Below are 27191 nucleotides of genomic sequence, written 5' to 3' on the forward strand. Positions count from 1 at the left end.
TTTGAAAATTATCTAAGAAAATTAATTCAAATTTTTCTAGTATATAGTTTGATTTAACATTTCCCAAACAAGCCAGCAGGTATCGGTTGCCTGATATATCAAAATCAATTGTCATATTTTAAATAGTATGTTACCCAGTGAATGAATAGATTGGAAAATTGCTATACTATGTCAAATTCCATTCCAATAGACCTCTGAAAACTCAGGTTAATAGTCCACTAATTTCAAACCATATTTAAAATAAAATTCTACTATAGTCCACTGTTCTGACACGTGATATGTGGACCATAGGGGAAAAAATATTGTCTCTACTATAAAAGGTTTAACATAAAATAGTTAACACATTATACTGATAGCATGCTAATATTTAATTTTTAAAAAATTTTGAAGGGGACAAACATTTATCATCAAAACTCAGGAGCTCTGAAACTTACAAAGACCTAAAACAAGTGCAATTTAGAACTGCATTCTGCAATTCAAAAGTACATACATATAAATACATTTATACACAACGGGAAAAAATACAAACAGAAAACAAACCATGAAGTGCTTTAATGGTGTTCTCTCAAAAACTTACAGGTTAACCTTTCATAAAAAAAGGGGTGGGGGGAGTAAAGAAAAATGTTTAAGGATTACTTGAAGCAAACTACACAGATAATACTAAAATTCAGCAGATTCATATGAAGCAAGAGAAAGAAAACCTATGTTCAAAAGACACAAACTATGCAACATTCTCATTAAACAGGCAAGTATGAACAATCCAATGAAACATGCGATAAAGCAGATGATGGTCCATTGAAAAAGTTCAGTGTAGGATATACTAATTAGAAAAAAAAAGCAATAATGGCGTACTAAGGAATTGGCTTTATGAAATAGTGAGATAATGGTAATTAAATTGCTAAAATTATAGATAATGATTTTCATTTAATAATCAAAAACCCACTCTCTTTTGGATAAGGAATAAAGAAGACAGAATTTTATGTAGTCATTTGCAGTTAAAAGTAATCTAATGAATATCAAGCTCGTTTCTCAGTTTGATTGAATCCATCAATTTGTAGAGTATTGTCAATTACCTTATTATTTACTTGATATAATCATATATAATGTAGATCTTCTATATAAAGCCAATTTGCTAAAGGAACTAAATAACAAATTCATCAGCTGATATCCCACAAGAAACTTTAATGTACATTACACTCAACATTTATTTGCAGTTATGCATTCACATTTAAAATAAATAGGAAGTTTTGTTTAGGTTCAACAATAATTTTATAATGGCAAGTTTTTCAAATCTGAATGTCATGTATAGGTACTGCATTCTAAGGAGATAAAAGTCTGACAAGGTTTCATAACCATCCTAATAGACTTTCATACTTTTCAACAAGAAAATCTAATTAACTTTGTGAAGTAAACAGTACCCATACAGCCAAACAGCCAGATAACCGTTTCATATTTAAAAGATTTCCTTCCATACCAATAAACAATGTCAGCTTTAATTACGTAAAGACAAAAATCAACTCTATAATTTAAAAATACCAAATTAAAGTGTCTCTGAAAACAAACTTTCTTATTTGGAAAACCTTATTTCACTCTTTGTTTAGTATTTAGTAAGAACCTCATTGACTATGAATAAATTACTAGAATTATGTTAGGATATAAAGAAAGGGATGTGCCTGAATGAATACAGAACTTAAATCTTTCATTATTAGCAACGATCAGGGATGGTGGAAAGAATAGGACTCAATCACCCTAAGTGTGTTCTATAGTATGGAAGGTACTCTTTAATATAAACATGCTCTTGGTAAATGCAAAAGAGAAACAAGCCTCCTAAATAAAACTCCTATAAGGAACTGCATGAGTTCCCAACTGAAGGAAATTTTATGATGAAATACAAAATACAAACGCCACAGTTAACCAGCTAGTCACTGAATTGCAATCTATTTTTGGCCAGATTTTCATAGATTAAAAAATCAGCACTTTGCATCTCTCAGTTACACTCTGGATTAATTAAAAAAGCAAAATTCATACAGTTCAATAGTTAGCTGGAATCCATTTTAGGGAGTATTAAAACATGGAAATAGGGGAGAAAAAAGTATTTTTCAAATGTTTCCGAAAACTGGTTATGGAATGTAGTTAAAAGAATACATTTTGTTAGTGAGAATTCAAAATAAATATAATAAAAAGCTGAGTTTTTAAAGCTAGTTTATTGCTTTGGTTTCTCTACGCATCTTAATATTAAAAGACAACTAATTTTCTCTTCACCATAACAGTTCAGTTATATGGTACCTGTATTCTCTAACAACGTCTTTGGTGTGTTGGGTCTGTTAATGATTTCTACAAGCTGGTGCAACACCATAGGAATATAAGGCTGCATCTCTATACCTAGATCATCCCACAAAAAGAGAAAAAAGAAGAAAAAAAAAGAAAAAAATGAATGTTAAAACATTAGTGTACATTATGCTTCCCTTATTAAATGTGACATAGCTTTATATGTATATATGTATGCACACAAATATTTTTAATTAAATTTAAAAAAAGCAAAAAACCAATTATGAAAACATTAACAAGTCTAAATCTAAAAATTTATACTTTTCTGGGAGTGGAAAACCTCTTACCCATTTGAATGGAGATTTCTCCAATTGCCCATGTGGCATTGTTGCAGACTGAAATGAACTCCGGATTTAGATTGGTTCCCAATATTGGCATGAAATCGGCTTGGAAAAAAAAAAAAAAAAAGAGAAAACTAAGTAATAAACTTCTAAATAGTAGTCTATTAAATTTCAAAGGGAACCTACTCAGTAGAAACATAAATCTAGGCAAAAAATGTTTCACCATTTTTTTTGTTTATTTTAACAATTGATGGAAAACACTTCTTAATGGCTGGTAAAATTTATCTTAGGGAACAGAAGGAGGTAATTGTCTGGCTACTGAATTTTTATTTTGAATTAATCCAGGAAACTGAGTTTTGGCCCATTTTAGCTATCTTTAGAAATCAAGTAATCTTTTTGTGAGACTAAGAAAATTCAAATTAAAAGTGAGGAAAACACAGCCAGGCACAATGGCACATGCCTGTGATCTCAGCGGCTTGGGAGGCTGAGGCAGGAGGATGCTAGTTCAGAGCCAGCCTCAGCAATTTAGGGAGGCTTTGTCTCTAAATAAAATACAAAAACAGCTGGTGGATGTGGCTCAGTGGTTAAATGCCCCTGGGTTCAATCCTGGGGGCGGGGAGGAGTAGAGAAAACATGATAAAAATGGAATTTTCCTAAAAAAAAAAATAAATAAGTAAAAATAAACAAAACAATCCATGACTTTGGTTTTAAAGCAACTTTCACTCTAGTGCCCAATTTGAAGTCTTTTAATATTACTTTCCACTAAAAGAAAGGAGGGCTTGCAAAGAAATATCTCATTATAGGAGAAGGAAGGAAATGTGCAAAATAAGTCTAGACAGTCTTGCTATAACAGAAAAAAACCCAGGGACCAACTTGATTCAAATTCCACTGCTAGCAGCATGACAATTTGATTATGACTTCATAATGATGTTAAAACACACACACACACACACACACACACACACACACACACAAGCTAAAACACAAAAGATACCCTTGGAGGATGCTGGGAATCAAATAGTTATTTTGAAAATTGATAAATAAAGAGAAGCAATCAAGTAATTACCCTGTACCTCTTACATGATTTGTACTTCAGGGTAACAATTAATATGGCAAATGCCTCTTTTACATATATTCTCACTGTTAAATAAAGAATGAGAATATCATGATGGGGGGCAGTAACCAGAGATCAAAACCAGGGGTGCTTAACCACTAAGCCATATCCCCAAGCTTTCTTAGTTCTTATTTTGAGACAGGATCTTAAATTGCTTAAGGCCTAGCTACGCTGCTGAGTTGGCTTTGAATTTGTAATCCTCTTCCTCAGTCTCCAAAACTGTTGGGATTACAGGAATGTCACCATATTTGGTCTATTATAACTACAGGCGTGGGCCACGATGCCCAGCATAATAAATTTTTAACTCTTGATAAATTAGTGGGTTGCAATGGTTTGAATGCCTTCTCCAAAACTCAGGCCAACATTTAATTAATTGCCCCTATGATGGTATTAAGAGATGGAAACTTGCTGAGTGTGGCAGTACATGCCTATAATTCCAGTGACTAGAGGATCAAAGGTTTAAAGCCAGACTTCCAACTTTAATGAAAACTTAAGCAACTCAGCAATAAACAAAAAATAAAAAAGGATGGGGATGTAGCTCAGTAGAAAAGTGCCCTTGTGTTCAATTCCTGGTACCAAAAAGAAAGAAAGGAAAAGAAATGAGCTGGGTATATAGCTCAGTTGGTAGAGTGCTTGCCTTGTATACACAAGACCCTGGGTTCAAACCCCAGCAACACCACCAAAAAAAAGAAATGAGTTGGGGAGAGTGGGGTGGGAAGTTTAACAGGCTGTGCATGGTGATGCATAGCTGTTATACCAACTACTTGTGATGCTTAGGCGTGGAGATCACAAGGTTGAGGTAGGACAGCAAAAAATCCCTATCTCAAAAAAATAAAATAAAAAAGGGCTGGAATGTAGCTCAGCAATAGAGCACTTGCCTCCCATGTACAAGGTCTTGGGTTCAATCCCTAGTACAAAAAAAAAAAAAAAAAAAAAAAGTGTGTGTATGGGGGTTAGATCCTAAGGGCTTTGCTATTCATGAATGATTAGATCTATTCATTTAATCATGAATAGATTAATAATGTTATTGTTGGTATGGATTTCTGATAAAAGGACAAGAATCCCGGAATCTCATTAAACCTGAATCTAGATCTAAGTGCCAATGTATTAGTGAATAAAAAACTTTTACTGTTGGGATACAATAAGAAGGCTCTCATTACATATGAGCCTCCAGAACCATAAAATAGGATTTCTCTCAATGGGCCAGATCATTCTTTGTTTTAGGGGAAAGGATGTGTTACAGGATATTTAATCCATCTATTATAGGATATTTACAAATACCTTCTGCCTATATGCAATGAATACCAGTAAAACACCTCCCTAATGTTAAAAAAATGCCTCAACATAGTGGAAAATATTCCTTCGAGACCAAAATTGCCCCACTAGAACCACTAATCTAGACAATACTCATTATGATTGACAACATTACAAAAAAAGAAAACAAATTAAATGAAATCTAGATATCAAATGCCTCTTCAAGAAAGTACACAATACCACTTACCCTGGAATCTCACTGAACCTGATTCTAGATCTGAGTGCCAATGTATCAGTAAATACAAAACTTAGAAGTATCTTCAATGGCACCAGAGAGATGCAATTAGTAAAATACAGAGTATGACAAACTATTTAGGACAAAACAAACAAAACAACAACAACAAAAATCCTTGGTTTAACAGCAGAAACAAATGAAAAGAATTTTCAATACTTCTGTCTATGGATAGTGGCATAGAGGAGATAAAATTGTACATATACTGACACCAGTTATACTGACACAGTAATAGAAAGCTTATTATACTTTATTGTTTTAAAAAATTTTAATAAAAAGTTTAAAAATTATCTTTAATTAAAAAATAATAGGTAATAAATATTTGTATGACTAGCTCCCCACAATATAAGCATTCATTATATTTTTATAGTGGTTGGGTTTAAATCTTTAGTATGGCTCTTAACATATCCTAATGTTATTACTCAAAGTCTAGAAATTATTATTATTCAAAAGCACAATTGTAGCAGGTAAAAAGCCGTGTAGGTGTTTTAAATTAGGTTTAAATAACATTATAAATAATTATCACCACAGAAAGGAAGGAAAAAAAAAAAAACCCAAATCACTTGACCCATAGGTTTGAGAAACTGAGATTACAATATTTAAGGAATCCCTTATTATCTTCATAAAAGGTTAGGATAAGTGCTATGCTATTAAAAACAAATATATATAATTTATTTTGTAGTACTGGGAATCAAGAACTCTATTGCTGAGCTCTGTGCCCAACCCATCGTTTGTTTTAAAAGTGATATTTATTTAAAATTTCCTAGATATCTGAAAAGGTATGCTGGTGCATTAAAGAAAAAAACCTGATACTATTTCTGGGTACCACTACCAAAAAAGAGGCTACTTATGAAGATGCCTGACTAGCACTCAGTATGAAGGCTTCATTGGTGGGCATGTCTGTTAATTCTAAATTGGTACTACTCACAATTTCTTCCAGTCACAGGACTGCCTAAAGGGCTGCTGAATAGACGGTGAGCTCAAGGAAACTGGAGTTCCCACATCCTACCTGCTTCGATGAAAGCACCTTTACATTGGCCAGTAGTAAAACTATATACTTATAAACGTTGAGATTCCACAAAAATTTTTAATAAAATTTAGTAAAAAGCAAATCTAATGTAAAAATAATTAAAAAAAAAAACACATCCACAGCAGAAAATATTCATACCTATACAAGGTTTAACATGCTGAAAGCAAGCCTTAGTCAGGTCACCTAATAGGGCAAAGGAACTCTGTCGAACTTCTGGCATTTTATCCTGTAAGAGAGAAGAAGAAATTAATCCCAAGGTGACAGGATGAACCAGGTTTCGATTCATTTTAATCTTACAAATCTTACCTGCATGCATTGATACATTAGTGTTAGGATGTTACTTCTGGCTACTAGCTGTTCAATGTTGCCTCCAAGACCTTCAGCCAGCCCACTGAGTAAATCAAGAGCCACTATCATAAAATCTTTATCTGGAGCCTCATATTGATCTGGTTGAGCATTGTTCAGCTACAATTAAACACATTTTATTTTTAATCAATTACTGAAAAAGTTTGTATACTTTATGTCTAACTTTAGATATGAAAAGAAAATACCATGGCTTGTGCAAGAGTCTTTTGTACTAGATTCACACAACGCTGATACACAGGTTCACAGTATGGAAGGAAGCCAGACTGCAGGGCCGTGGCAACTGATGATAGGCACTAGAAAGAATAAAGTACACATGCTAAAATATTCTGGGCAAACTTAAGATTGTGATAAATGCTTAAAACAACTCAAAAGGATCCTAGTTGTTTATGAGTCTGCTCTACTACTAGTCTAGAGCAACCAGTTTATCTTTTCAAACTCCTCCTTTGGATGTCACTATTGTTGTCAGCTTGCCAGCCTATCAGGAGAGGTTAATTCAGAAGAGAATGTAAAGAAGTTTTTATAATGAATTTGTCCTTCAAGGACAGACTATATGTTCAAAATTTCCCTCAAATATAAGTGATAATTTATGCCCCTATTCCAAAGATGTGGCTAGACTTTACTGGACACATGGAGTCCTTGTTTAAAAGTAAATATACATAAACATATTTAAACCCTCTATCCATGGATTCAATTTGTGGTAAAAAATATTAAGAGAAATAAAAAAGAAGGTGCATTTGTATTAAACATGCACAAATTGGGGGAAGGGTGTTGTTATTCCCTAAACAATAGTATGCAATAACTATGATTCTTTTTGTTCTGTTAGAAATTAGCTGTTTTTCTTAGTTGCAGAAGATTTTCAATTCCTGTCTAGGGATAATCCATGGCAGAAATTGGTGACCCTTAATTTTATACGGGGAATAAAAATGAAAATGACTCAAACTGGCTCTAATAAAGTCAATTCAAGTAGGTCTGTCATGTTTCATACTGAACACCATATAAAATATCTTTAAAGAAAAAAATAATAAACATACATGGAAAAAATTTCAAATTAAAAAAATACAAAGTGAAGTCTCTCCACATCAGCAAAAGTCCTAAAGCCACTTCACATGTAATGTGAACAGATAACACAAAACAACAGAAAACATATTATAAATACATTTATTATCCATAGAGTAGTTAGAGTACTGTACAATAAAACCCTTTGTCTACTTTTAAAAAATATAATGTTCATTACACTTTTTCTATTTAACAGTAATTCTTCATATGAATGTATTGTAACTTAAGTAACAAGAAGTTTTGTATTTATTCAATATTAAAACAGAAATGGTGCTGAATATATCAACTTATTAACACTATTATCATAAAACCCATTTTGGATTAAAACATGTATTTTTGATGATACACCATGTTAAATTAGCTAAATATTACCAGCCCAGCATACCTCAAGTAAAGGAAAGAGATCTTTATCTTCATCCTTTAACATGTTCCATTTCTGGATCAGTGGAGGCATTAGCATCTGAATATATTCCTATTTACAATGATGAAAAACATGTAAAGCTCCACTATCATATGTAAATAAGTCCATTGAGTCTACTGAAAATTAAAATCCATTTAGAGCAATTGTGTAAAATCATTACAGAAGGCATTTTAAGACTCATTCTTTACACTAAATAGTTACTTTAAAATTTTTTGCCTACTTTTTCATTTAGATGACCATGTCATCTTATATTCTTTTCGAAACAAAATGTACATCAATAAATACATCACTACATCAAAATGTAGTGTTTGTTAAATTACAAAAGAACATTTAAGTTCTACTCTTCTGTAACAGAATGTTACATGTAAAATGGAATGTTACAAAAAAAAAGCTTTGCTTTTATATAGCACATTATAAATGAACAGATAAACTTACATGAGGAAAAAGATTCACAATTAGCAAAGAGAATGTATTTAAACTGAAGAATAACCAATAAAAAAGCCAATAATCATAATAATCATATAAATAAGCGGTACAGATTCTGAAGACACCCAGAAAACACAACCTATCCTCCAATCAAACTAACACCAAAGGAATCCTACAAACCAACCATCTTAAACATCTTAAGACTTTTGATTTAGCAATCACATGTATCAAAACATTTTTCAACTCTTCACCAGGGAAATTAAGCTACACTAAAATTCTATCGTCATATAAATCCTAGTCAAACAAATCTACTCTCCTCTTCTACACTATTACTACAGACAAGATCCTTTTGTACCACATAGCATTTTTAACCTATTGCCTCAATTTCTAATTGTTTCATATAGTACACCCAATATACTTGCACATTCTGAAGAAAAAACTAGATGTGGTAATTAAAAGTTAGTGTTTATAAAGTGGTAGATACAAAAACACTTGGAATTAAAGAAAAGTAGGAATCTAGAATATAAATTTTTTTCTTTTCCTCTAGTCACGCATTGGTGCATTCCTAAGAGATGCTATTGTAATTTCCACACTATTTGAAAGGATATACTTGCTGCCTTTCTAAGATCTATATTCTTAAAGAAGCAAAAATTAACTTCATATTTCCAAGTCTTTTTATTTCCAAATTCAAGCTAACTTATTGAAAATAGCTTAGATACTTACTGGCTTGTTTAAATGATGTCCTACTGAATCTGCTAATGTTCCTATGGCGTCATAAAGAATAAGCAGGTTCTTATGTTGGTATTTACTAAATGCGAAGACCAGGGTATCAAGTATATAAGCAAGGTAAGGAACAAGTTCTGTACAAGCCTCCTCTTCTAGGGTAGCAAAGGCACTAAAATTTTTAAAAAAGAATATTTATTGTTGTGTAAAAGAAATAACTTACAATAGATAGGAAACAATCTTATTTACAGAGTACCTATTTACATTTTATATTCCTTGCCTCATCACACACACCCAGTTGCTTATTTTTACTATTTCTTTTCCATTGTTTAAAATCACTTTTTCGTTTCAAAGAGGCCGTTTCCATGGGTATCTGCTTAACTACAGTGGTAAAAACTGTAAATGTTGTTCATCCGTGTATTTACTAATTCAACAAGTTTATTTAGTGCTGAACTATTTATGTAATCACTGAGTAATGGGAATATGGTCAGGAGAAAACAAGCCTCTCTTCTCAGGGAGCTTGGATTGCTCTGGATTAGTGAAACTGGAATTAAAACAGTTAAATTCTACTTTACACCTCATCCTTCATATGCACAAGCACATCAAGGATTATTATAGTAACACAGGAAAAACTTGAGTCTCGGTGCAATTACTTCAACTTGATATCTAAATGTCTTGATATTGTAAAAATGAAAACCTTAGTCATGCCAATGAAAGTCCTACTCATTAGCATTCAGAACTATTTATCCATTACCTTTCTAGCATCTGCCATAAATTACAAATACACAGTTATTAGGCATTTCCTACTATACTGTAAGTTTCAAGATGGCAGAAACTATAATCCTAGCATCTAATATGTGTAACAACTAGTAGCTAAAAACCAACAACAAAAAAATCAAAATGTACTGAATGAATAAATCACAGGAAACCAATCTATATTCTTCTCCAACTTTTAAAAAAAGATTTAGTGCTATCAATCACCATAGCCCCCTTGTTCAGCTTTTCCCGATCTCATTAAGAATTAGAACTCTTCTAGGTATTACTGCTTCAGACCTAGTAAGGTTCAACTCAAATTTACTTTCCTCTTTGCAACAGTTATTCTTTTTCTGTTAAAAAAGTCAATGGGAGCTGGGGTTATGGCTCAGTGATAGGGCGCTGACCTAGCATGCGTGAGGCACTGGGTTCGATTCTCGGCACCATGTACAAATAAATAAATAAAGGCCCATCAACAACTTAAAAAAAAAAAAAAGGCAAAAAGAGTAAAGCTATTATGAATAAGAAGGGGGAAAAAGTCAATGGTAAGCCAGGTAGGGTGTGCATGCCTATGAAACAGCAACTTGTGATGCAGAGGCAGGAGGATTAAAAATTCAAGCCCAGCCTGGGCAACTTAACAAGACCCTGCCTCAAAATAAAAAATAAGGACTGAAAACATAACTCAGTGGTTAAGTGCCTGGGTTTAATTCCCAGTTAAAAAAAAGAAAAAGAAAAAAGAATCAATAATAGAAGCAATTCTACTTGAAAAAGAGTGATAAGTGGCAGCCTTTTTAGAACACAAAGGTTTGTTCTAGGAACCAAATACCTGTGTTAATGAAAGCAGGAGGTTTGATTTATAAAAGAGAGACTCAAATCTAACTGACAGATAGCTAGGGGCACAGATCCACTAAGCATCACAAGTCACAGATAAGGCTGTTTCCCTGTAGTATGCTATTTTTAAGTCCTTTTGGGTATACAGACTGAGGAGTGGGATAGCTGGATCAAATGGTGGTTCTATTCCAAGTTTTCTAAGGAATCTCCATACTGCTTTCCATATTGGTTGCACCATTTTGCAGTCCCACCAGTAATATGTATGAGTGTGCCTTTTCCCTCACATCCTCGCCAACACTTATTGTTTGTATTCTTAATTGCTGCCATTCTGACTGGAGTGAGATGAAATCTTATAGTAGTAGTTTTGATTTGCTTTTCTCTAATTGCTAGATGAATATTTTTTCAAATATTTGTTGATTCACTGTATATCATCTTCTGAGAAGTGTCTGTTCAGTTCCTTGGCCCATTTATTGATTGGGTTATTTGGTTTTTTTTTGGTGTGAAGATTTTTGAGTTCTTTACATATTCTAGATATTAGTGCTCACGCAGCCACATCAATGTTTACAGCAGTGCAATTCACAATAGTTAAATTGTGGAAACAACCTAGATACCCTTCAGTAGATGAATGGCTGAAGAAAATGTGGTATATATACACAATGGAATATTATTGAGCATTAAAAGAGAATAAAATCATGGCCTTTGCAGGTAAATGGATGGAGCTGGATAATATAATGCTAAGTGAAATTAGCCAATCATAAAATACGAAATGCCAAATGATTTCTCCGATTTAAGGATACTGATTCATAATATGCTGGGTGGGGGGAATGGAGGATTAAATGAACTTTAGATAGGGCAAAGGGGGAAAGGAAAGGAAGAGGTATATCGGTATAGGAAAGACAGTGGAATGTGATGGTCATCATTACTCTAAATACATATATGAAGACACAAAGGATGTGACTCTACTTTGTGTACAACCAGAGGAATGAAAAATTATGCTCTATTATGTGTAATATGAGTTATAATGCATTCTGTTGTCATGTATAACAAATTAAAATTAAAAAAAAAATTAAAAAGTCACAGATGATAAGTGACAAACCATAAATTTGTAGGACTTTCTGTGGAGTTATGGTAATTGACCTGTAGACTAAGAATACGAATCTACTCAAACTTTGCTATTCCTTTAAGAGTAGAAGTTCTGCCAGCAACACTTCAGTTGTCTGAGAGAATAAGGATGTGAGATAACTCTACAGTTATCATAGCCACTGAATGGAAAAAAGAACAAATTGAGGAAGAAAAGCAAAGACTGAATGAAATTCAGATAGAATCACATTTCGATGCATAAAAACATCAGGTAACAGTTGTAAATAGAAATTTATCAGCCTAACAAAATGTGCAATTCCCAACAATACATATCAGTCCTATAAAAAATTCACTAAGAAAAAGCAGGGAGGAGCCAAGTTTGCTGGTACACACCTATAATCCCAGTGACTCTGGAGGCTAAGGCAGGAGAATCTTGAGTTCAGAGCCAGCCTCAGAAACTTAGTGAGACCCTGTCTCTAAATAAAATATAAAAAAGGATGGTGATATGGCTTAGTGGTTAAGTACCTGTGTGTGTTCAATCCCCAACATCAAAAAAAAAAAAAAAAAGGGAAACAACTTCTATTGCTGGAGTTTTCTGTTATGAAATATTACATTAATATTAATGGTTTAATGTCAACATTCCATCACAAGTTTGAAAATGTGTCTCTCACTTAATTACCAATTCCATAATGAAGACTATGTTATAAATTTGTCCCACCTGCAGGCAGCTTCTTGTACTCTCTTGTTGCTATCCAGGATACGCTTTAGCAATTCTGTCATTAATGGCTTCAGGTACGTGTCTGGTGGCTGGCTAACTACCCAGTGTGCATAGCGGCTAAGTGTCCAGCATGTTATGGAGCGCACAAGAGCCTTTTTATCAGAGAGGCACTGAATAAGGTGAGGAATAAGCTCAGGCAGGTATGGAATCATGCCCTGCATGCAACCTAGAAAAAACAAAATAACAAAAAACTTTCAAAAGGTGCCAAATGTGGTTTAAAATTTTTTAGTTGAATACAAAAGTGACACATGTACCCATGAAAAGTATTCAGTGTATTCTCACTGCTGTAAATATATTATAATAATCTATACCAACATTACTTTAAAATAATGGAAAACAGACTTAAATGCTCCGCTGAAGTTCTTTTTAGTAGGATTAGGACTTCATTTTACCTCTGCTAAAAAATTACAGCTTGCAGAAATGCCTATGTTTTATTTCTTGTAGATGAATGTTTACAACCAAAACAAGATCTTTATACAGAATGATGATACTCCTGTTTTTCTCAGGTTTCCCAAACTTCTTAGAAAACAAAGCTATTTTTCTAGCAAAAATGCTTCAGACATCAGAGCCCTTTTTGTTCCCTCTACAATAACAAAAATATCTGCAAAGTGACCTGTCTAGGATAAGAAGTAAATCCAAGACTGTTTGATCATTTAAAAATGGTTCAAAATAGAATAGAAACTTATCCCAAGATGGCTTTTGGATTCAATGATTTCTTTTAGTTTAATATGGATCACAGTTTTGTCTATGCCATACTGGCTTTACCAGAGAATAATCCAGTATGTAAATCCAGAGTGAACCCTCTTTGCTTACAGAGTAACAATTCCTTAAAGTAGCCCAGCCTTATACCACGTATTGAGGACTTTACAATCGAAAATGGACTTACCTTCAGCAATTGCTCCTAAAACCAAGATGCCTGATTCTTTAATAACCCATTCATGATGAAAAAGCAATTCTTTCAAAAGGGGCAAAATATGTGGCAATAGCTCATCACGATATACATTTGCAAGAACATCTAAGGCAGCAGCAGAACATTTTCCTAAGAAAATATTTAATTAAAAAATAATTATATTAATCTCTATTATCACTTAATTACGTATTTAAACATAAATACTATATGTATAATGTTTTAGTCATACCTTTAGAGTTAAGAATTCAATTAAATAGAGGGTAGTCACATGAAAAGAATCTATTAAAGAGAATATGCTTTTATGACAAAGAATTAGCAAAATAATTATGCAGACATTTAATTCTGTACATGGAGGTCAGACTAGAATTCTACTGACTACATAGAAAAATTAAAATGAATACTGTTCCACTCCATTCAATACTTCCAAAATAGGATACCTACTGTTAAAATCCTGAGGAAAAATAATATACTAATTTATTAATTCCATTTAACATTTCTAGTGGTAGACCATTTAGAATCAAGTATATAATCATTTGGCTGGAAGTTAGGCCCATAAATTGGAACAAAAGTCACCACCAAATGAAGCATAAAATGTTAGAAAATATTCTTTACAAAGGATTAACTATAAAATAACTTGAATTTTATTAACCCAACAACTTAGGTAAGAACCAATGACAATATAAAGCACAATAATTTTTCCAATGTGAAATAAGAATAATAGCAAATAACTAATTACAAACTATTAGAAATGATACAATTCTTAAAAAAAAAAAAATCCTGATTCTAATGCCATCCCATCAGACAAAGTTATGGGTGGAAGGGGAAATATAAGGAAATGCTTGGTTGCCATTCTATATGGAAGCACTGAAGTCTGAGAATTATTTGCTTTCAATATAATTGTAATAGATTATCCCTTAAAAAACAAAATAAAACAAAAAAATTCTTTTCTGGCATCTTTTCTAGAGTAGGAAAGAAAGAAATGGAATCACAGAGGATGCATCTTGAAATTCACAGTTATGGTGAGAATTGCTTCTCACAAGTCCTGAGCGATTGTGACTGTCTTGGGTTACTGTGGGATTTTCTTTCCCCCACATTTCATTGGAGTTTGGCTTAAATGATGAAAACATGTGTGTCACCTAATACTTGTAGCATGGCTAAATAAATATACGCTCAAAAAGCAAAAAAACGCTGTTATGTCAGTCAAGTAACACCTTAACCATCAAAAAGAATCTTAGTTACACTATATGCACGCTGGATCCATAGAATTGAACAGTACAGTGACATGCAACAGACGACTGATATAAAATGAGGTATAGGCTTCATAGAAAGGCAGAGCAGCAAATTGCATATAATCTAATTTTGTTTTTGAAAATTTGACTTCAACTTTAATATGTTTTACCATATGTAAAAAAAAAAAAAAAAAAGCAGCTTCTGGAAGGATATAAAGATGAGTAAAAGGATGTGAAGAGGAAGTGTCTCTCCTCCCCTGCTTCACACACAGTACTACTTTAGTAGATATAAGTATATTCTCTTGATCTTTTCTGCCCCTTCAACTTGAAAGCAGGGATATGCAAACAGTTAATTTGTGACAGTAGTGAAGACCTTGGATTATCTTGTTAAGTGCTGAGACTTGGGTTCTAATACTGGATGTGCTATCAGTAGTACCTACGTTAATCTTGCAACAGTTTTGTCTTTCTGCAGTTTCCTTATCTACCTTTAACTGCAAAGTTCTTGGCCTAGTGCCTGTACATTAGGCACTCTAATGTTACAGGAAACTAGGTAACAGGGCAAGAATTACCATCATCTAATCAAATCACATACTCTGAGCTGATAATACAAACCCCTAACCATTTTCTCAAAATTTTTTGAAATTCCAACACTAACAAAAGGGGGTGGGTTCTTTCTGGGGGTGATTTTATCTCCCAGGTGACTTCTGGCAATGTTTGGAGGCATTGTTGGTTGTCACAATGGTGTGTACACTGCTGGCATCTTTGGACAGAAGTTAGGGATGCTGCTAAACATTCTATAATGTACAGAATAGCCTCCACAAGAATTAATTTTTTTTTTTTAAGAGAGAGAGAGAGAGAGAGAGAGAGAGAGAGAGAGAGAGAATTTTTAATATTTATTTTTTAGTTCTCGGCGGACACAACATCTCTGTTGGTATGTGGTGCTGAGGATCGAACCCGGGCCGCACGCACGCCGGGCGAGCGCGCTACCGCTGAGCCACATCTCCAGCCCCCACAAGAATTAATTATGTGGCCCCAAATGCCAATAGTGCTGAGGTTGAGAAATGCTGAAATAGAGCAGTAGTTTAAAAAAATCAGCAAGTAACCAAAAATAAAACAAAGGTGTATTGGCCCCATCCCAATTAATGTGGGTCAGAATGCCAGCTGCACAGGCTATGTGAACTTGAAGGTAAGGTTGAAAATCAACAGATTCCCAAGTTTTGAATATTTCAAAGGAATATGATAGCATGCAAATTATCACGCATTAAAAAAAACTTATGAAAAGCTATGGCAACATTCCTATTTTATTATTTCAAAATATTTAGTCTTTTGAGAAACAGTTTTAGTAAGAAGTCTGATAATTAAATACAAGAGCAGAGACTAAGTAAAATGCAGACCAAAAGCACGATGATACCCCTTCACATTTAAAAAAAAAAACAGATATAATAATAAGAGAAACGGAAACCCACAGACATTGGTGATGAGAAAATAAAATGGTGCTGCCTCTTTTGGAAAACATCCTGATAGTTCCTTAAAAGGTTAAACAAACAGAAACCACATGATCCATCATCAAGCTCACTCCTGGGCATATATTTAAGAGAAATGAAAATGTATGTTAGCATAAAAACTTGTACATGAATGTTCATGGAATCAATATTCACAATAGCCAAAAGGGAAATACAAATGTCTATCAGATGAAGAATAGAAAAATAAAGTGGTATAAAGGAATTAAGTATTGATATATGCTATGACATAGATAAACCTTGAAACCATTATGCTAAGTGGAAGAAAATGAAAATAGAAAGGACCATTCCATTTACACGAAATGCCCTAAGAGACAGATTTCATAGAGAAAGAACATAAACTGGTAATTGCCTAGGGTTAGGGGAAAATGGCGAATGACCAATAATGAGGATGAGGTCTCTTCCTTGGATGATGTAAAGTGTCCTAAAACTGATGATGGTGATGGCTGATAATTGTGTGAATATACTAAAATCCACTAAATTATGACTTCAATGGGGGAATTAAAGCTCATTAAAATTGTTATCCAAGTGGGCAACTGTATTTTTCCTTCTCCAACTTACTTAGATTCCAGTCAGAAATTGTATCATCATCATCAATTTCATCATCATCATCATCTTCCTCTTCAATTCCATCTTCATCATGCTGCTGAGCCACGGTCCTTGATCGATGAAAACGTGGTCTTATATCCTGCTCACTATCAGGAATTGTTTCATCTTCTTCCACATCACCCTTTTTCAAAGTGAAATTTTTCATGATATTCATTAAGCTAGTAATATGTACACAAGTAAAAAAAAAAAAAAATCAGAATATCCAGGGATGGGGTCATATGAAGGACTGTTTTCTGTGGTACAGGGGACCAAACCCCAGAGTCTCACACATGTTCAGCAAGTACTTTACTACTGAGTCACATCTGTACTCCCAAATTTTTGAGACTGGGTCTCACTAAGTTGTTTAGGTTAGCCTTGAACTTGTGAACCTTGAATGGCTAATCATAAGCAGTGTGTCACAGTGCCTAGAATGCACAGGATTTTGAAGCATACCTCCTTGTCAACAACTACTTCCCTATCCAGAAAATAGTTCCTTGTGAAAGGGAGCAAAGGCCAACATACAATACCTATTAGGCTATCAAGCCCTTTAGCTGCACTATATATTGCCTTCCATGAGGTGGTATAATCTAACAGAATAAAATTCAGAGCAGCATATGTAAGAATAATTTAAATATAAACTCTAAGTAGTCTAAATCAAAGACAAACTAATGATAATCCTACTGTAACTAATATCAATTAAGCTAGAATTTATAACCATTTAAATTCATTGTTCTGTCTTTGGACTTTTGTAGCCTATTATATGCAACGGGCAGCCTATTTACATAGGGCTTATTCTAAATTAATGTTTTATTGGTCAAATTAAAAATCTACCAGGTCAATATAAAAGTCATCTTCCCTATTCATCAGAAGTTTCCTTACCTTAAGCAGGATAATATCTAGATCTGAGTACTTCATGCCATTCACTAATACAGGAATCAATCTATAAGAAATTAATTCATGAAACAAAACAATTTAATAGAATAAACAAGAAGTGTTAACCTTATGTACACTAATAAAAGCAATGAGACAATCACTGGTAATATTATCTTTGAGCATCCAGGTACTATAATCACCTGAAAACTCCACAAACACTAAACCAGGTATAAATTGCCTAGAGAATAATTTGTAATATTTATAAGTAACTTTAAAATGCTCATTCATATTGGTTAAAAATCACTCCCAGGAATTCCAATGTAAAGAAATAATCACTTATGACAAAGAAAGATTATTCTTCCAGGATTATTTATGACTGGAAAAAAAAGCTAATAAATACTCAATGAGAAAAATGTGCACATAGTATGCACAGATATAACAGTGCACACTATGATATAAAACAGTACAGTCATTTAAGTGTTTAAAACTAATGTTATAGAGGAAATTGCACAACACACAAAAACTGAAGAGCAAACCTTAAAACTGATCATATTCTAAAGCACTAATTATATGTGAGAAGCAATTTTAAGCACATTATACATTATCACATCTAATTCTTCCCCAAATGCTCTAAATATATGGTATTTGGTATAAGATGATTGTACAGAAAAATAACATTAAAAACCAACATATCAAAAATATAGTGATGACTTCTGCAATTCAATTTTCTTCCATGAGCCTGTAATACTTTGTTTTCAAAAAAGTAAACATTACTTTTAAAAGTCACTATTTTGGGTTAAAAATAGATAACAATAAAATTTTGCAGCATCTCAACTGGTGGAAATCATCTTTAGGAAAAAATTCCATCTTGGGATCCATGGTCAAAGTAGAAATATTATTTAAGAGAGAACTATGCCAGGCACAGTGTCGTATGCCTGTAATCTCAGCACTTGGCAGGCTGGGGAAGAAGGACCGCAAGTTCAAAGCCAGCCTCAGCAAAAGTGAGGTGCTAAGCAACTCAATGAGACCCTGTCTTAAATCAAATACAAAATAGGGCTGGGGATGTGACTCAGTGTTTAGTGCCAGAGATCAATCCCCAGGACAAAAAAAAGAGAGAGAATTATGTCATAAATGGTCCAAGATTAATTATGAATTAAAATATTCTAATTTATTAATCATGGAATTTTAAAAAGGTAATCAATTCTTGAAACTCTTTATACTTTCAACAACAGTAAAATCAAGCCTGACTTCTTTAGAACCTCAATCCCTGATGGCAAAAAAATGAATTTTATAAAAATATAAACATGGAAGAATCACTGTTAAGAAATTAAATTTAAGAACAAAGCATGATTTACAAGTAGGAACACTTACTTAGGAAGATGCCTTACGAGTACATCTTTGCATATTGGCTGCTCAGCCAAAGTTAACCAAAATTCACAGGCTTCTAAAGCCACATTTTCATCTTGGTCTTGAGTCCTCTGTAGCATGTACTGTAGAAAGAATCCTTAATATTAATCAGTTTAAATAATGCAATTAATAATTAACGTAAACTCAGGCTTGTACCATACCAAACTAAATTCAAACATATCAAACGAAATTCATTCATGATTTCCCAATGCACCTGGAGACGGACGGAATTGGGGAGTCAACTGATGAATTCCTACTACATACATGATCTTCTTCTGGACTCAAATGCCTCACATGACAAAACAAGGCAACAACAGTTGTCACATTATGCCATATCATGTCCTACTCCTATGCTGAGCATTGCTAAATAAAGAACTGTAACATTATAAATTTGGCTCCCCAGCTGTTACCTAAGCAAGTGATAAAATTTCTTAACTTTCTGATTAATGCCAAACTCTCACTAATCTTTTAACCAGCCCCACCTGGCTCTTCACAAGAGAGTTTCATCAGAGAAAACATCATTTATCCTAATTATGCTGAAACATATCATTTCTAGAACTAATTTTCCTAATGTTTGAGAACGGAAGTTGCTGTACACCATGGATGATAAGCCTTCTTCTAATGTTTCTTAAGGATCCTCCCTCTCCACATAATAAGGAACTTTTAAAGTGAAAGGGAGGCTCTACATACATATTCCTTGTACAAAATACATTCAGCAGTACTGAGTACTGCCTAAACAATAATTTGTTGTCTATTTTGTTATTGAAAAATCCCTTCCTTTCATGATGGTTAAACTGTGATTGATATACTTAAAATTTCCTAACAATTTTCTTTCAATTACATGGAGACTGAGAGTGCCTTTAAAAATCTAAATGATCTGATTAACTATATGTAGATACTTACTTTTCAGATATAAATTTACTATATATATATTTTTATTTATCAGGTAATAGTATAGCTGGAACCTCTATCCAAATTGGTATTTAGAAATGGTTTTATGATTTAAAATCACTGCACTGCAGTCATATCATATCAAAATAATTAATTCTCATATTTTTATTGGTAAACTTTCTTTAATTACAAAAGAAAGCAATAATATTTTTGGGCATGTATATTTGGAACATGTCAGAACTCTGTAGAAGTGGAATTATTGAGTGAAAATATATGCACATAAGATAGATGCCAAATGATAATGTAAAAGACTACAGCAATTTATACTCCACAAGATATCCATATCATCAACAGCTATGGTATTTATTATTTATTTTTACCTTGTATTAACTTATGTGTGAAAAAGATTTCATTGCTATTTTAATTTTTCTGATTACCAGTGATATTTTTCTTGAGGGATAAAACTTCCTTCTCAAGATAAAAAAAAAAAAAAAAATCTAAATGATCTGTAGAAACTAAAATGGTCAATATCATTTTCATGACTTACAGTCAATCAGATAAATTTTACCAGTAATGTATAGGAAGGAACTTTTTAAATTTTCAACTTCAACAACCCAATAATATGGTACTTATCTCCCAAAGTTTTATTGCTTATTTAGTCTGACCCTCATTTTATAAACTCAATGTAAATATTTCCTGGTTATTACAATTAAAAGCTCTCTAATTCTTTAAATAACTTCCTCCCATAGTATCTTAAGTCTTATGAAATAAGAATCACCATAAAGATAACTAATTTTAAGATAATCATAATTCATTTTATAATCCCCCATGTGTTATATAAATTAGAAAACCAGTTTCACATTATGTATTTTGTGTCCAATATTTTTCTTGAGGGAACAATGAAGAAAGTCTTTAAACTATCGGTGTTACCTCAACTATATTATGCATGTGAGGAAGCAGGCGATCCATTCGAACTTCAAGCAACATGACAAGAGCCCGGCACACATTTTTTCGTACCTCTGGTTCCTCATCACCAGCCAAAGCAAAGAGATTCTATTGCATGAGAAACACAATATTTTTTTCTAGTTAAAAAACTCCAACATATTAGAAATGTTTATGTATAATAAAAAGAAATCTGTAAGCTAGTGATCTTTAAAGAAAACTTAAGATATAATACCAAAAAAAAAAAGATTTAATTAAATGGCTTAAAAAAAAAAGGACAATTAAATGTATAACAACTGCCAAAGATTTTTGAAAACAGATGAAAAGCCATTCTCTTACAGTATAATCAGTTGTGTTTTGAGTTAATTTTTGTTTATAAGAACAAAACGGTTTCATTAGAAGACAGGGCACCCGGAAACAGAGGTTAACAACCTAACCCTACATTGCTGCTGCTCACAAAGTCAACTATAGGAAAAGAATTATAATAGCAATTACAGCAATCAATCTTAAAGCTATTCTTCACAAGTTCCTCTATGAGCTAAAAAAGAATGTATGAATGGAAAATAGATTATTTCATTTAATCTTTTTTTTTTTTTTTTTTTTTTTTGCAATCACACAAGAATCTTTATTGCAAGCTTGAGCCTGGACTCACAACTGTTCCCGACGCAGCGGTCCCAGGGAGTGAGTCCTGGGACTTTGTTCAGTGAGGTTTTATAGGTTTTGGGGGGGATACTATACTATATGCATCACAACATCACACAGCAAATCATTCCATACTGCAGGAAAAATCAAACAATAACTCTTTAACATTGATTAGCACATTCAATGGCGGGAACAAGTTGGGTAGGGGTGACTGGTTAGTAAAATAGGGGGATTCATTTGAACTGATTGGTTTAGGCCATGAGGGGTGTACGTGCTAAACTATATGGTTTCCCAACATGTTATCAACATTGAATTTTACAGATAAGGAACTAGAAATCAACAAAGGATAGGGAGGAGAACAATGATAGACATGCAAGCATCTGTAAGGAAATATAATTTAGAAGAAATTAAATGCTTTCTGTATTTATCTTTTATCTGGAGATAAAAGTTCTTCAGGATTACACTCAGTGGGGACAAAAATATTTCCTGACAATTTAAAATAGTTCACATTACAGTTAAATACCACATGGTCAAAACTTTGCTACCTGAAAATCCTACAGTCAGTTTTCTTCTCTACAGAAGTCACAAACCTCTGGAGGAAATGCAGACATCCAGTAATTCCTCAGTAATGGTAGGCCTAGCCAGTGAGGAATCTGAATTTGGTTTGTTTGGATTCTTAAGTTCACTCTAACTTCACTATTAACAAACTTTCATTGAAAGAAGTTCTTTCTTGCAGAGGTTGCAAATGAGGATGTGAAAAAAAACAATGAAGCTTTCCTTAAGTCACTCAAGAATCTACACACACTGAAAGTAGTAAAAAAAAAAAATCATTAAAAAAAAATACACAAAATCCAATATGTCCCAATGTTTTTTTTTTTTTTCTTCAGAAAATCAGTCTCTCTAAAAAAATGAATTGTTTTTTCCAGGTTTTATTGGTGCATTATAGATGTACACAATGTTGGGATTTGTTGCTATATATATTTATATATGCACACAATTTAACAGTGTAATTTGGCCAGTATTACCTCCTATTATTTCCCCTTTCCTTTTCCTACTCTCTCCCTGGAACCTGAAACTTCATTACAAAAAAGACCAAAGAGAAGTGCAATGATTAAATGTGACACTAGGTGAAGTACTGTTAAAGTAGCAATTTTTAAACTTCAATTTTTCCAAGTCCTGCTCCTATTTCTGACATCCAATTCAGTAGGTTTCTTTTAATCACAGATATTTTATAGGGCCAAAGAAGAAAGCTCTTCCCAGAAGGTGTTACTTATATATTACACATGTACCCTTCGTTAAATTTTACTAAAACCATTTAATTCATTTTTTACCTCTTAGAGAATAATAACTGGGCTAGAGGGTGACAGTGTCATGTGTTCAATTAATCACCATGTACCCATTATCTTCATTACTACTATCACTGAATGAATACCCAGGTTTGCCAAGGTATATGTACTGGTAACAAATAGACTTCTCATTAACATTCTGTGAAACTTAGCAGACATAACATCAGCCCCTGAAGAAAACATTCACAATTAAAGAAAATGATTAGTCTATTAATCCATTTAGCAAATTATTACTGAAGGTCCACTATGTGCCAGTTATTTCCTTATAGGTCTATTATCATGTAGGATTAGCAAAGATGCTTTACTATGGTACTTATCAGTAATGTAAAACATTATAAAATGCCAGGAGATTTTTAAAAAAATATTTATTTATTTTTAAGTTTTAGGTGGACACAGTATCTTTATTTTACATTTATGTGGTGCTGAGGATCAAACCCAGTACTCGTGCATGCTAGGCGAGCACTCTACCACTGAGCCACAACCCAAGCCCAAGGAGATGTTCTTGACCCACTCACTGAGGATTTTTATCTCCAGAAGAGAGTTTCTTTTATTCTAAATTATATTTCCTTATAAGATACTGGTATATCTATAACTGTTTCTTTTATTAAGCTGTGAAAGAATGCTACTATGATTACAAGAGAAACCTCTATTACCTCTAAATATAACAGCTAACACAAGAAGCTTGTTTTGTGGTGAGCCCTGTTATATTTTATTTATAGCAACTAGCTTTATAATAAACACAATAAGGGAAGTCAATGTCAGTCCCTTTATAGATGATAAAATAGAAAAACATTAAATAAATTAAATAAAATACCCAAGGTCACATAACTACAAAGCTGAGGATAGGCAGTCTTGTCCAAGACTTTAAAAAATTAAAAAAAAAATGTTATTTTGGGGGTACCAGGGATTGAACTCAGGGGCACTCAACCACTGAGCCACATCCCCAGCCCTATTTTGTATTTGATTTAGAGACAAGTCTCACTGAGTTGTAGCGCCTTGCTTTTGCTGAGGCTGGCTTTGAACTCTCATCCTCCTGCCTCAGCCTCCCCAGCTGCTGGGATTACAGGTGCACAACACTACGCCCAGTTTATTTTATTTATTTTTATCTGATGCTGAGGATCAAACGCAGTGTCTCACACATGCTAGGCAAGCGCTCTACCACTGAGATACAACTGCAGCCCCTTATCTAAGATTTTCTAACACTACCCAGTACATTGTATTATCTCCACTCAAAAGTATACTAAAAACACCTTGCAGGCATACTAGGGGCAGGGGGCTCAGAAAGAGCCAGGGATGATGGTATATACCTGTAATCCCAACTACTTGGGAGACAAAGGCAGAAAGATTAATTGAGCCCAAGGATTTGAGGGCAACACAGTGAGACACAATATCAAAAACCTCAAACCAAACCAAAACAACAACAAACCCCAAAATCAAGTCAGATGTGGTAGCACACACCTGTAATCCCACTGACTCTGGAAGCTAAAGCAGGAGGATCAAATTTGAGGCCAGCCTCAGCAATTTAGCAAGATCCTATCTCAAAGAATAAAAGGAACTGGGGATGCAGCTTAGTGGTAAAGCACCCTGGGTTCAATTCCCTGTATCAAAAATAACTACAAAAAAATCCTCAGAGGAGCCAATCCATTTAAAAATTAAGCAAAGAAAAAAATACCCCCATGATTCCCTTCCTCCTAGGATTTCAACAGCATGATCATGATTATCAGCAGCATGATCTCTAAAGGATTTTTAAGAACAGGTAAAAAGAAATGGACCATTTTATTAAATTTCATTTAATGAAAATAGAAGAGAAGATGCCTAAGGAACCTTAATATCTTCAACTGTTCTCAAGCAGCAGACGTTTTGAAAAGTAAATGTACTGTTTCTGGTTCATGGCCAAAAAAACTATGCTTTTATCAAAAAATGTCTTTAGAGCTGTTTGCTGAGATATAACAGTTCATTTTTTTCCCTTGACACCTCTAATTTTACAAAAAACATCAGAAATCCCTGCTTACCTATGGGAGCACAACCTGAGAAATGCATCTTTGGGCAACTCCATCATTGCATGCATCACAGTCCATTCATACAAACCTAAATAGTATAGCCTACTACATACTGAGGTTTTAGGACCACATCATATGCTGCCCACTGTTCAATGGAAGGTAATTACTATGTCCTTTTAGTCCATACCTCCAGATTCTTTATTGGGCAATTTTATCCAACCTTACAGTTTTTCATGTTTCAAATACTGGAATAACTTCCATATACAATCTGAACAATATATTGATAGGAAAACTTTTAAAGTATCAAGATAAACAGACATTTACACCTTATAATAAATGTTTGTATTACAAGCAGAAAAATTTTTATTTTCAGCTAATAAAAATTACAAAGTCTATACTGTATCCAATTTTAATACTACCAGAAATAATAAGTCAAATACTATTCACAATTATAAGTTATTTAAAAAAAATACGTGCTGCTAGCATTATTTAACATTCTTGAAAACAAATGGGGCGGTGACAAATCTTACCTCAATAAAAGAATCAATGTGCAACATCAGAGCTTGAGTCCTACTAATGATAAACTGATTGACACATGCAACAGCATGAGACCTAGAAACAAAGTTTGAAGTTTAACATATGCTCAGTGTGGTTTTTCTGTCTACAAGACTGGCAAGATATTAAACATTCTTTCATAAAAATATTTTGGTACACGCATACCATACAGACAACCACTAAAATGAAAGAGTCAAATCTCTGTGTATCAATAAAGATTGTGAACAATATTAAGTGGAAGAAAATAAAAGTTACAAAGCAATATTAGCGTTTCTAAACAAATGAAAAAAGTCTGCAAGGACATGCAAATTTTTAATAGTGGATAGCATTAAAAAGTAGAGCATTAGGTGAAGGGAACATTTTATATGCTAAAGATTATTAAATAATGTATGCATTCCTTTTGAAACAAAAATGTAGAACCGAATAAGGCATACCCAATTCAATCCTTCAGCAGCATCATCAAAAATACCCTTAATCCAATCACTTTCCCTGCCTTTACTTCTTACCTAGTGCGCACCTTGATCTCTCCTCAGGGTTATTACATAGGTCCTAGTTGGTTTCCTAAATCCTAATGTGTCGAGCCCTATTATAACCTGCCTGACACACATTAAAAAAAAAAAAAAAAAAAAAAAAACAAAAAAAAAACTTCTTCAGATTGCTACAATAAAACCTAATCTATTTTTCCTACAAAAGGCTAATGTAATATTTTAAGCTTCATGACCACATATACTTTTTACTATGCCTTCATTTTGTCCTCAAATATAGTCTTTTAAAACCATTCTTGGCGTATAGGCTATGGGCTGAAATTTCACTCCATGGGTAAGAACTAGCTAGTTAACCTTTACAATAAGGCTCCTTCTCCCCAGCCTCTATCTTTGGTTTCTATGGTACTACAGTGAAGTTTTTTCTTTTACTATTCTAAAAGGCTTAATCCTAATTCCAGGGCCCTTTCACTTGCTGTCTCTAAAATGTTCTTCCCTTTGATCTTCCAAAGAATCTTTATTTTGTTCAGTCTCTGCACAAATGTTACCATTACAGGGAACCTCCTAGATAAAATATTTCTGTGAATCGCTGTTTACCTCTACTCTCATTTTTTTCCATTATATACATCACTACCTGAAATTATATTACTTATTGTCTGTCCTGTTTGCCTACTTTTTAAAATATAAAGCCTACAAGGACCTTTCTTTGTCTTAATTGCTGTGCCAAAAATCATTGGATTTTGACTCAGCAGTAATGGCAAGAACATCAAACATTTAAGGTATTGGGTTATAAGGAGATCTGAGTCATATTAAGTGTGTGGCACAAGGTAAGCAGTTATGATTTAAAGTCTCATCTATAAAATATCATATTTATCCATTTATTGTGGGGACTAAATTCAACAAGCAAATGTATGTTAAGTCATTGGCACAGTAAGTAAATGGGAAAAAATAATAAGAAAAGTGACTTTTTAAAGGGTTTTTAAACTGAACTTAAAAGTGTTTGTGTGCGTGCACATACTGGCAAAATTACTCTATTCTTCAAAGGCAACTATTACTACTGTTTCCAAAATAGT

At 33.3% G+C, this 27191-nt stretch overlaps 1 protein-coding gene across 5 annotated transcripts in view; it reads right to left on the reverse strand.

Annotated features, from left to right (window-relative positions):
• Nucleotides 1–27191, reverse strand: part of Tnpo1 (transportin 1) — an 84886-nt gene that overhangs the window by 7469 nt on the left and 50226 nt on the right. For all 5 annotated transcript variants that reach the window (XM_026393255.2, XM_077795994.1, XM_026393256.2 and 2 more), the window contains 14 exons: nt 25612–25693; nt 21082–21204; nt 19225–19343; nt 17860–17920; nt 16954–17122; nt 13620–13772; nt 12674–12899; nt 9292–9463; nt 8107–8193; nt 6851–6958; nt 6606–6764; nt 6438–6525; nt 2616–2714; nt 2287–2382 (listed from right to left, as the gene is read on the reverse strand). In XM_026393255.2, the coding sequence (XP_026249040.1) occupies nt 2287–2382; nt 2616–2714; nt 6438–6525; nt 6606–6764; nt 6851–6958; nt 8107–8193; nt 9292–9463; nt 12674–12899; nt 13620–13772; nt 16954–17122; nt 17860–17920; nt 19225–19343; nt 21082–21204; nt 25612–25693 (1742 nt within the window). The remainder of the gene's footprint in view (nt 1–2286; nt 2383–2615; nt 2715–6437; nt 6526–6605; nt 6765–6850; nt 6959–8106; nt 8194–9291; nt 9464–12673; nt 12900–13619; nt 13773–16953; nt 17123–17859; nt 17921–19224; nt 19344–21081; nt 21205–25611; nt 25694–27191) is intronic.

This window comes from Urocitellus parryii, chromosome 1, assembly GCF_045843805.1.
Source record: "Urocitellus parryii isolate mUroPar1 chromosome 1, mUroPar1.hap1, whole genome shotgun sequence".
Lineage (NCBI taxonomy): Eukaryota > Metazoa > Chordata > Mammalia > Rodentia > Sciuridae > Urocitellus > Urocitellus parryii.